At 46.0% G+C, this 12,621-nt stretch overlaps 1 protein-coding gene across 1 annotated transcript; it reads right to left on the reverse strand.

Annotated features, from left to right (window-relative positions):
- Positions 1-10,865: 10,865 nt before the first annotated feature.
- LOC125562949 (transcription initiation factor IIB-like) lies at positions 10,866-11,792 on the reverse strand. The gene has a single exon (XM_048727307.1). It carries the CDS (start codon positions 11,790-11,792, stop codon positions 10,866-10,868), a length of 927 nt encoding a protein of 308 aa, XP_048583264.1.
- Between the last annotated feature and the right edge of the window lie 829 nt (positions 11,793-12,621).

A 12,621-nucleotide genomic window follows, 5' to 3' on the forward strand; every position in this document is an offset into this window, starting at 1 on the left:
CGAGAATCTAGCCGCCATCCACATGAAGAAGACAAAGCTGATCTTCAACAAGCCTGTCTACTTGGGCATGTCCATTCTGGACCTGAGTAAGACGCTCATGTACGATTTCCACTACAACTTCGTCAAGCCCAAGTACGGTGAGGATGCAAAGCTCTTATTCACTGATACTGACAGCCTGATGTATGAGATCGAGACGAAAGACTTTTACAAGGACATCAGCGGGGATGTGAGGTCCATGTTCGACACCAGCAACTTTCCGAAGGGTCACCCATCTGGTATTGAGGTGGGTGTGAACAAGAAAGTCATCGGAATGTTTAAAGATGAGGCTGGGGGCCAGCAAATCACAGAATTTGTAGGACTGAGGGCCAAACTTTACTCGTACAAGATGGATGAAGGTAAAGAAGAAAAGAAATGCAAGGGCGTCAAGAGAGCAGTCGTCAAGAAGAGCATCGGTTTCGATGACTACAAGGATTGCTTATTTGGTAAGAAACCTCAGATGAGACTTATGAATGTCATCAGAAGTCATAAGCATGATGTTTACACTGAAACGGTGAACAAGGTCGCTCTATCTCATGAGGATGATAAACGGGTCATCTGTGATGATGGTATTCACACCTTCGCTCACGGTCATTTCAGAACGCTATTAGGTGGTAGCTCAGTATCTTCAGGAACGACTTGAAGTTCTTCCCTAACGAACGACCTCCTTGGCGAACCTTCGGAGAGGTAATACAACACAGGCTGTCCAACTGAAACAACACTGCGTGATAGATCAAACACTTTTAAACTCCAAATAGGATCTGTGGCTCGTCTGCGTTCACCTCCTTCCTCTTCTCCAGGAGCTAATAGATATCTAACTCTAACCCCTGGTGGTAGTCTAACTTCATCGAGTCCAACAGGTCGCTTATACGTTGGGGGGTCAATATCAACCTCTTTCAAACCAATAGATTTTGCAGGCTCTTTGCCAGTGATTCTTATGGGTTGACTATTCAGAGTTTTCAAAACACCTGGCAATCGTTTCACCCAAACTCTAGACCGATCATCGCTAATCATTTCTTGAGCATACTGATGAGAAAACAACCTCTCCGCCAGTGTTCTATTAGCGCGTTCGACAAAAGCCTGTGCGCGGTGGTTCCCAGCCTCGCTTCGCTGGATGGTAACACCCTTCTTTTTCATAATCTTCGTTACCTCTCCCATAAATTCTGTCCCCGGGTCGACAATCACCGTATGAGGCCATTTAAGTTTTCTGGAGTATATCTTTTCAAACCCTTTAGCAATTCCACTCGAATCCTTGGTAGTCAGTGCTTCTGCATCTTTATATCTCGAGGCAATATCAATCACAACCAACGCGTAACGGTAGGTTTTTCTGCCTACGTTATCGTGGGGCATAAACAACAGATCGGCTTGGTGAATCTGATTAGGTTTATTCACAGTCCAATGCGGCCTGGGGACATACTTTGGAGCTGGGAGATAGATCTGCCACAACGCCTGTTTTTCAAGCCACTTCTTAGCCTCGGCTTCACTGACTTTAGCGGCACTAGCTAACTTAGAAATAGCTGAATACCCTTTCCAGTATCCATCGGTGGAATAGTATATTTTTGATAACCTGCTTTCGTTACTCATTTAAAGATTATCTCTCTTTTCTTAAAATAAAAGATGGCACAAGCGATATCAGAAAAAATTAACCCAAACAGGATCCCACGGGAACCCTTCGGCCTGAAAGCGGAATCGTCGCTGAATCGGATTACATTCAATCCCTCATCGGCAAGTCCTGGAGAAACCCTCTATATAAATATTCCAAAACTTGCTGAAAATGTAGTGATTGTTCCAGGTAGTGTATCCTTACTATTTGACTTAAACGTCACAGGACACGCGAATAATACTCTCGTCAACAACGTTGGCCGGAACCTAGTGTCAAGGCTCAAGATTCTTTTCGGTGGAGAAACACTACAGGATACTCAAAGATACGATCTCTTCCAAACCTATCACGACTTATACTTACAAGCTGAAGATCGTGAGGATAGAATAAAACAAGGTATCTCCTCTGAAAACATGAGGAAGCTCAGGACAAATGCAGGTGACAAAGCGACATCAGATGCTAAGGAAGTAGCTCTTGCAGCAGTTCACAACACCAAGTACTGCATTCCACTCGACCATCCTATTCTCGGCGAGCATGGGGTCTTTTATCCAAAGGCGTTACCTCATCCGCTAATCTTTGAAATTACTCTAGCCCCAGTTTCCGACGTCGTTGTTTATGCTGACACGGTCAAGACTCCAACGTACACAATCACAAACCTCGAGTTGGAATATGCTTGCATCTCAAGTGAATACTTGGCTCGTGAGGCGTTGTCGGCTTATCAGGTTGGTAGAGGATTCTTTTACGAGAACGTCATTCTCCACAAAACGTTCACCATTTCCAAACCTAATGATGGTGTCATAAACGAGCACATTAATCTGCCGAGGAGGTCAATGACAGGGATATTGTGTCTGTTCACAGAGAGCTACACAGGAGGAGCAAGGGATTCCGAAAAGTTTGTCAATCCAAGTATCACATCGATCAACATTAATGTGGATGGCATGCCAAACCGTCTCTACTCCAAGGGGATGACACCGCCGGACCTCTGGGAGTCGGTAAAGAAACGTTTCGGTAGAGAGGGTGTTAAGCAAAAGGATTTTTACGCTAATAACAAGTTTGCTCTGTGGGTCGACTTGAGGGCACATCCAGATAACAGCATTCACGGAGGAGGTCTGGTCTTGAACAACACGCGAGACGGAGTAAAACTCGAGATGAAACGAAAAGTTGGAGGAACGGGAAACATCACCTGCTACATGTTTGTAGTAGCCGACGCGTTGATGGAGGTTATGAACTCGAATTTGAGAGCAATCATGTATTAAAAAGGACTTGTGTGATAATACAAAAAGAATGGAAGAATTACGGGAAAAAGTTCCTTTTCATTGTATTATCACAGGACCTACTAATTGTGGGAAGACAAAGTACCTCACGGAACAGCTCCGAGGGCCGTTCCGGCATGTGTTTGAATACATTGTGTTGATTTGTCCGACTTATGCGAAAAACAAGTCCTACCGTAGATTTGCTCACGGAGATAAACGTTTCTTGGTATTATCGCCGGATGCTAGTAACACCGATGAGATTAACGAGTTACTAACAGATTGTGCGGTGCTATTTTCTGGTACAAATACGTTACTCGTTTTGGATGACTGTGCTGTATCGAAAGATCTAAAGCAACGCTCGAACAAGTTTATCAATCTAGCGTTCTCAGGGAGACACGAAGGATTATCAGTGTGGGTATTGACGCAACAATTAACATCCATAGCAAAGCCCTTCCGTGATAACGTCGCCTGTGTGGTTACATTCCATAATCCATCTCAAATCGGTACCAAAACACTGTTTGAAGATTATGGGGGTGACTTAGACGTCGAGACTCGTAAAAAGTTCGTCGAACTGCTGAAAACTGAAAAGTATTCCAGACTCTGTTTCTGTCTACGGCATCCATTCCAACGTTATTTGGAGATTCCTGCCACGCGGTGAGCTCTAGGGCCAGCCCCTCGAAGTGGTTTAAAAACATCTTGGTCTACTTACAAAATAAGATGGCAAGCGTCGAGGATTACATGGAAGAGAAACCCGAGTCTGAGGGAGCCCGAGGGGCTAGCTCGAAGGGCGAGCCTCCCGAAGATGATGTTGAAGTCAAACGAGAATCGCTGGCTATTCTCGCATCTCTTGGGACTACGAAGGAATTTCTTGGTGTGGACATGAGTTTAGGGGATATCAAGAAGCTCCCGGCGAAAGACGTCGAAAAGTACTTTGTTCGCTACCAGACCGTCTTAGGCAAACAAGTTACTGATGGATTAGTAGAATCAGCACTTCAAGTGGTGTCTCAAGTCATTTCCTACGTGGTTCCTGTAGATGACACCGAAGCGCTTAGCAAAGACTTACAGAACGACGAGTTGGTTAAACGCGAATTGTCAAACTTTGCAGGTCTCTTGGTATTGAAGGGAGGAAGGATGGTAGCACTTGCTAGCGGTCTCTTTCGGGTCGCTAAGCATGTTAAACTAACACCTTCACAGGAGACTTCCAACAAACTTCAAGAAGTTCCAAGCACAACTGAGCAAACTCTTGAGCACACCTGAGCACACCTAAGCAAACTCTTGAGCACACCTGAGCACACCTGAGCAAGCTCTTGAGCATGATGTGATTTAAAGATTCTTTATCCAGAGTAAAGAATCATGTCTGACGAAAATCAAGAGGTTGAGCAAATCACAAAGGACCCTCCCCCCAGGAAGAAGAGTGCCGCTAAGGAGAAAGATCCTATAAAAGTCGCTGCTGGTAAGAGAGTTGCCGAATATAATAGGAGGTGTAGAGAAGCACTTGCTAGGGAGATGAAACGCGAGGCGGAGGCGAGTTCAGAAGACGCTGCACGAGCAGAGACACCCCACCAAGAGGGAGCTCGAGGGGATAGCCTCTCGGACGCTTGGATTCCAGAGCTATCGTTTACAACTGTACTGGCTCTAGTTGGAATAGGGCTCACCGCATTGGATATGTATATGCGTTTTTACAAAAAGACGCCCAAGATCAACGCCAACGAGACTGAAACTTTCGAGAGGCCTGCCGCTCGAGTGGCTAGCCTCCCGAACGCGACGCCAAAAATAGGAATGTTGTGATTTAAAGATTATCTGAATCTGTAATAAATAAAATCATGTCAACTGAAAACAAACTTGTGAAAACGATCACCGACTCAGCAGTCATCATCGGATTAGCCGCCGGTATGGGTTATGTTGCTAAAAAGGCTATGAAAGAATCGTTTATCAGCGACCCTTCGTCGAGTGTCACAAACTACGCTAAATGGGTTGCTGTCCTGTCCGGTAGTATGTATCTGAAAGATTATCTGGAAACACAAAAGATTTTGCCAAAACCGCTGTAGGCGACTTAAAGATCTTATAGATTGATTAATAAATGGCGAGTATAGCATTTATGATTGGTGGAGCTATTCTTAATGCGACGGCATTCGTTGGAGGGAGTTACCTAGCGAGATACTTATCTTCTGACGCTACTCATGTTGATAAAGAAAAAATAAGACACGATAAAGCGCTTGAAAAGTATCAACAAGCAATGGGTGATTGGCAGAAAAAACGACAGGAATATCAGGATTGGTTGGGGGAAGAATATAATAATAAACTTCGTGCAGACCAGAATGATAAGGAGACGGATGAGGCCTTCAAACTATACGCTCAAACACATCCAGATTTTGATTTGAAAGAGCCTGAGCTCTCAGATTACTACAGACCAAGTAGCAACCAAAAGATGGGAGAGATGGCATATGTTGGAGGTGGAATGTTAGCCCTTGGCTATGTAGCGAGTAGGTGGATATGAGCCGGCACGACTTAAAGATTTCTTATTTTCAAACAAAATAAGAAATGGATATAGATTTTGATCCCACAACAGAAGAAGGTAGAGAAGATTTGAATACTACTGTAGACAAAGATTATGATTCTCTTATTCCAAACGATGGTGAGGGAAGAGAATCATGGAATGAAAGGATTTCAAACAGATTTGGTAGAGGTGCAAGCTATGTGATAGGGAGGTTGACCGACTTATGGAAAACACGAAACCCCGGGAGGGTTGTCCCCGAATACATGGAGTTACAGAATATGGGGGGTTCTTCTTCAACGGACGCACTTAGGGTAGACCTTTTGTTATTGAAATATCCAGATCTTGATAAAAATTTAGTTCAGATTTCAACGGATGAAAGAGGGAAACAATTCATTTCCTTCTATTCTGCGAGAAAAGGTGGTTGGACTAGACCAGAAAGGTTGTATAATGAGGATAGAACGGTGCGGAAGAGTGTTGACGACAAAATCAGATCCGGAAAGTACAAGCAAATTCAGATTCAACTCGATGAACTAGACGCTACAGGTAATACACTCAGAGAAGAAGAAGAGAGAAACACCGAGCAAATGAGAAAAAATAATGAGGAACGAAGTGAAACAACTAACCAAGAAAGACTAAGAGTTATAGATCGTAAAAACGAAGAGCTCAGCGAAAGAAATTCTGTCATAGATGAGACTTTGGAAGAGAATCAATTGGAGAGAGAAAATCTTGAAGAGAGAATGTCGTTGAAAGATCGTGTCAAAGCGATTTTTAAGAAATACGGATTTACAGTCGCTGCTGTCGTTACCGCTGTGGGCGTTGTTATCGGTGTTATTGTCTCTAACCTGAAGACGGGTTTGACAAGTGTTGCAAAAGGCGTTGGAGACGGTCTTAAAACAATAGGCAAGAAATTAGGAGAAATACTCCCAGGAATGGTTGGTGCGATAGCCAGTTTCATCTTTAGAACGGCGGGTGAAGTCGTAGGCTTTTTAGCTAAAAACGCATGGCTTCTCATCGTCGCTGTCGTCCTGTATTTCGTAGAACGATTTAAAAGGAGACGGAAATCATAACAAATGGTATTACTCTACATTGAAGGGAACGTTGGTGACTTTACCGTCTATTTAGAACACCCTATTGAAAAGCCGCGGTTTATTGCGCTGCGAGGATGTGCGTTTCATAATCGTTGTAACAGTCTCTCAAGCGAGGGAACGGTCTCCGACGGTGAGAACATTATCCTTAGGATCCCCGCGGGGCGGCATACGGTCGAGACGCTAAAACGTCAAATAGACGAGGGTTTGCGTCTCGGTGAAAAGCCAATCTCTATTAGAGACTCGTCACTCGAAGTTCATCGAAACGTTGTGTTGAATGAGCCGCTCGCCTGCCTGTTAGGACTCAAGACCAGGGAGCTGGAAGCAAACACTCGCCACGAGATAAAGATGATAGGTCACGAGGCTATTTTTATCCACTGCGATCTTGTGAACGCGTCTGACTCCCTCCAACAAGGGGCGCCCTCACAAATCCTAGCAAGTGTAGAGCTTGATGAAGGAAAGATATACCTCAATCCAAGCGATCCGGTACGGGTTAGCACCACATCAGTCGGTTATGTGAGTAGTCTCCGTCTTAGTATAAAGGGCGGTGACGGAAACACAATAGAGCGCGGTCTCTACCCGATACGTCTAATTTTAGAAATCACTTAAAGAATAAACTCTCCCCATAATAAAGCTATGGAAGAGTACAACTCAATCTACCCGAACGTACCCCGAGGGGTCAGCCCCTCGGGTGATAACTTCAGGCTTCAAAAGACCCACGATGTTTTGGGAAGTTTGGAACAAGAAGTTAAACATTACGAGAATGTGAGGAAAAAGTATAAACGAGGGCAGAGCGTGTTTTCAAAGTTAAGTGTGGTCTTAGGACTCTTATCCGTCATTCTTGGGTCTAGTGGTTTGGGGACTTCTCTGTCAGGTTTGGGCATCATCGTTGGAGTTCCGTTGGGTGCTTTGGCTGGTGTTTTCGGTCTCACCTCTGTAGGCTGTGCGGCGGTTTCTAAACGGCTGTCGCAAAAAGTCTCCAAGCACGACCAAACAGCGGCGATGGCAAAGGCAAAAGTAAATAGCATACGCGACCTGGTCTCTAAAGCTTTAAAAGACAACAAAATATCAGACGAAGAGTTCTCTTTAATCTTGAACGAGTTGGACAAGTTTGAGGCTCTAAAGCTCCAGATCCGTCAAAAGTCGGTAAGAGAGGACGAAAAAAACGTAAACATTACCAAGCTGAGGGAAACAGTAAGAGAAGAGATTTTGAAAGACCTGGCGAGTCGACCCGCTCGGTGAAATTTCTGTACGAGAGAACTCCCGTCGGATGGATCTATGAATTGAGATGCGTAAAGGACTGATTTAAAAACATCTTATATGTCATATAAGATGAAGTTTACAGAATTTGTGAAAAGGTACCCCTACTACTCACGCTTCAGGTTCTCTGCCGGCGAGCACGGCAATGTGCAATTCGTTTTCAATGGGGACGAATACGATCCATTCGACAAGAATGGGAATCTAGTCAAGACGTTATACCACTTCCCCGGTGACAGCTGGAAACCTGAGAATATCCAGGATTTTCTAGTCGCTGACGACACACAAGCATACAAGGAAACGATCCAGCAACTGTTTGGGTTCCCAAAACAATACAGACTAGACGCGCGTGCAGAGTACAAGATATTGCCGTGGGACGAAAACCCTACGAGAAATAATTACGTCTCTTTCGATGTTTTTATAACACCAGAGCTGAAGACACACTTTGTTTTTAGGGACATATTCACCGACAGCGAGCTTGTATTCAGAACAGCAAAGGAGGCTAGTAGGTGGCTCGACGCCTCGAACCTCAGTTATTGGAGTCAAGCCTTAAATTTTGCTATGTTTTGCGCGACTGCTGGATGTGGTGTGACGCGTGACATGATTGACGACTCTCAAGTGGGGTCATTCTACAGATTTCACATCATTTTCACTATCAGACGAATATTAAACGAGCTACAATGCCCTCTTCCGAAAGATAGGCTCTTTAGTTGGAATAAAAACTTTTACAGCGAAGCGGCTTACCAAAAATTAAGGACAGAGTTCCGAACTGGCAGCGATTTCCGGTTCCTTGGACCGATAAACCATGGGTTGGGAAATGTTTATAACTACGATTATCACGGCTTGTCATCTTCTAACGACAAGTATAAGCCTTATGGCACCATTGATCAATTACACGACGAATGGGACGCTGCCAAAAGCGACCACGAACACATGAATCACTTTGAGATCGAGTACCTGAAAGACCTTAGAACTGGGTTTCAGTATGAGTGGTTCTTTCCGGAAAAATCACTGGGGTTAACCAAAGCTGGGTTGTCTAGGATAAACCAGAGCATCGAAGCCTTTGTTTACTGTATTCTAGGCGCGCAAGTTCAGACCCGGTCGTCAATCGTCGGTGATAGCGGTTCAGCTCAGGAAACGAAACAGGTCTTCACGAAACTCTTTGAAAGCGCGGTGGTGGAAAACAGTATATCGAAAAGTATACAACGGTATCAGTTTGCTTTACAACAGGCGAGACAAAAACTAGACCTGGCTTTCGCCCTCGGTTGTTGGTTAAGTCCATCGTATCTTGTGATAAATAACAACACTTCGATCGCTGGCTATAATAACAAGTTACAAAAAGCCACCACTGATATGAAACTGGGGCTGAATCCGATAAATAACGAGATAAAAACGATCCCAAAACATAATATGGGTCATTCAAAGATTGTGTTACCTCATACCGAGTCAGTCACGGCTCACAAACCGGAACCGGAGGCGAAAACTAACCCAAAGCCGGACGTGATTAAACCCACGAACACACAGCACGAAACTAACCTTGCCACGATCACAGCCTTTACGGCTGGTTTAGCTTGGTATCTATTCCGGTAACATGCGGGGTGCATGTGGACGGATGTGACGTACCGCAAGAAAACAATACCTGTTCACGTGTGCATACCAGACCACCCTGGCGACCGCGAACTCTCAATGTAAATACAAAACCTATTTTCAGAATCGCTAGTTGTTAGGGCGATTAGGAATGTATGTGTTTTGTAACGTGAGACGCGTTACAAAACTGAGTGGGTCAATGCTAATTTCCGTTACACGTTCTGCAATGGTGCTTTTGTCTATCGTGTTCGCATATTTGAGACCCTCCGCATAACTTACAAAAGGGTCTCTGTTTGCCGTGTCCACACATCCCTTTCCCCTTGCAGTCTTTACAGACATATCTTGCTCGTCTGTGCTCACAAATGCTACCGCCGTTACATTCTCTGCACCGCGTTTTTCTCCGGTTGTGAGGGCAGATTTGCGATCCGTGACAATCTTTGCAATAATATTTCACTCTGCCATGAAGACACTTATAATCCGTTGTTCGCTTTACGGGGGATACTTTCGGGTCTTTCACCGTTTGGTTCTCCATTTCTATCAAACCGGTCATGTCCTTAAATCACTTTTCAATCCAACACGCGATACCCGCCTTCTAGCCGGCCGACGTCTACCTGGCGAAGCATTCTCCCAACATTTCCTTCTCTTGCTCATCCATGCACCAATCCCAAAACCTGTCAGGATGCCAAGCTACTGGCATTAGTTCGTCCTCCAGCTTTCTACGGAATCTCACCTTGTGTAGCTTCTCCGGGAGCTCCTCATGCACGAGACCCCACCTCCACGCCGCACGTAGCACCGCGACAATTTCGTGTAGACCCAAGAATCGCGCGCGGCCCATAGACCAAATGAGATCGGTCGCGCCCCACTCCAAGCACAACCTCACAGCATTAACGTTACCGGATTCGATGACCGGTCTTATAGCATAGTTCGGGTCAAACTCCCAGAAGTTTTCTCTAAGCAACTTTAGAACCTCAACGTGACCATTGTACGCCGCCTCATCGGTGGCCCAACCAACATCGACATCGGCACCTAGATCTATCAATAACTTAACAACCCCCACCTGACCTTCCTCCGCCGCAGCACTCATAGCACAGATCATGGCCTCTTCGTCGTCACAATACTCGTCCATCACTTTCAAAACCTCTACGTGCCCGCCTTTCGCGGCCATGGACGCTGGATATACGAAGTCACAGGCGCCCAACTCACAACACATCTTAACGATCTCGGCGTGCCCATTCTCCGCCGCGCTCGCCATGGCCTCGTCGAAATCCGACGCGCCCCACTCTTTACACAACCTCACGGCCTCGACGCACCCCTCCGCCGCCGCGCGTGCCATAGCCTCGTCAAAGTCTGTGGCTCCCCACCTCACCAAGGTGGCGGCTTGATCCTCCACGGTAAGATTTGTAAGACTCCCAGCACTTTGCATATCCATTTTGTTATTACATCCACGTCTTTAAACCACTTTTTTCGAATTTTTTTAGACGTGTTAATTCACATCTACTCCGAACTGACAGTTTTCTGGAAATCCTGATTTCTCTGGAAATCAGGAGACATCATACCACACCAGGCGTACCCAGGACTGTGGCCACTTCTCTCGCTTTCCTACTGATGGTTAACTCGGAGACGCCCGTTCTCTCGGATAATTTTTTAAGTGTAATATCGACCCCCTTTAGCCGTACCCAGTAATAGGTTAAAGCGACCGCAAAGGATTGTGGGCGAGCGCGATTCAACTCAGACGAGCGATTCTTAGATCTGTAGTAGAGTTGGACCACCTCTCCCTTCTGTGCGGGGGACGCCGAGAATCTATCCATCACATCGCGAATGTGGTCCACGACGGTGGGAGACGTTCCGTGTAGTAAGTAATCTTTAGGCGCGTTAATACTAAAGATTTTTAGACCCTTAAGGCAACTCTTCCTGCTCAATCCAAAAGTCTCCATCAAGGTTTTCGGTGTCTGACACTTACCGGACATCTTGTAGGCGTAGTAGATACACGCAAAGACGATCGCCTTCCGTGGGTCGCCGCGAAAAATCTGGCCTTTCGTCACCTGAGTGTATATCTCGTTAGCTTTGGCTACAATTACCCCGCTAAAACCCATGTCCTCCACATCCTTGTCAATATTTCTATCCTCAGACCTACGTACCTGGACCCGACTTGGATCCGAAGACCGTTTGCCGTCGGAATGTCCGTAAAAACCCCATTCCCTTTCGTGCGCGATCACGCGCTGCATCTGCTCCCCGCACTCTAAGCAACTAGTGACCCCGTCTTCTGTGACTAGGTTGTCATGATTGCAAAGGGTGTTACTACTATCCTCGTCTCCCAAGGAGGCTCTACTAGTCTCGTATTCGGTGAGGGCTCGGTCAAACAGTGCAAACTCCGACACGAGGATGGGGGCGTCGACCTCGGGCACCAGCCCGTTGGGGATATTGTATGGTGGTGGTGACCGATCTTCAACCGTGCGTTCAACTGTTCGTTCCTCCATTTTATTAGACTGTTCACGTCTTTAAACCACTTTTCAAAGGCCTTCTAGATGTGAAGCTGAGAGGCTAGCCCCCTCGAGCTCCCCCTAGGTGGGGTCTAAAGTCTCCGCACCACATTCGTGGACTAGTATCTTACCCATCTTTTTTCGTCATACCGTGGCATGGAGACTAACATTGCTAGAACACCAAGGACAATTGTCGCCGCTCCGGCCACAAACCCAACGGGGTCGAAGCTTCCGTATTCTGAGTCTTCATAGTAATCAGCGTCACAACAGCAGTGTTCAGGCCCCGCATCCGCAGTGTTACTCACATCCACCTCCGGCACCGAACAACCGCCGGCGGTAGCCGCACCATTTCTAATCTTAACCTCCGTCTTTAATGTCATTTTATCTAGGACCCCATACGTCTTTAGACCAGAATAGCCTCCCGAGCTCCCCCTAAGTGCAGCACGTGACAAAGTGATTGACAGGTGGGCGTGGCTATCACATTACAAAGTGATTGACAGGTCCTTGACAAAGTGATTGACAGGTCCTTGACAAAATGATTGACAGGTTTTTGACAAAGTGATTGACAGGTGGGCGTGGTCGTCACGTGACAAAGTGATTGACAGGTTTTTTTACAAAGTGATTGACAGGTGGGCGTGGCTATCACGTGACAAAGTGATTGACAGGTGGGCTTGGCTATCACGTGACAAAGTGATTGACAGGTGGGCTTGGTCGTGCAAGAGATCTCTGGCAAACTCGCGCATGCGCAGGTCGCGGGGCTTGGCGGAGGTGTGCGGAGACTTTTGCGCCATTTTTGAAATGAAATTTGGGGAGATCAAAAAGTTGC

This window comes from Nematostella vectensis, chromosome 5, assembly GCF_932526225.1.
Source record: "Nematostella vectensis chromosome 5, jaNemVect1.1, whole genome shotgun sequence".
NCBI classification, from domain to species: Eukaryota; Metazoa; Cnidaria; class Anthozoa; order Actiniaria; family Edwardsiidae; genus Nematostella; species Nematostella vectensis.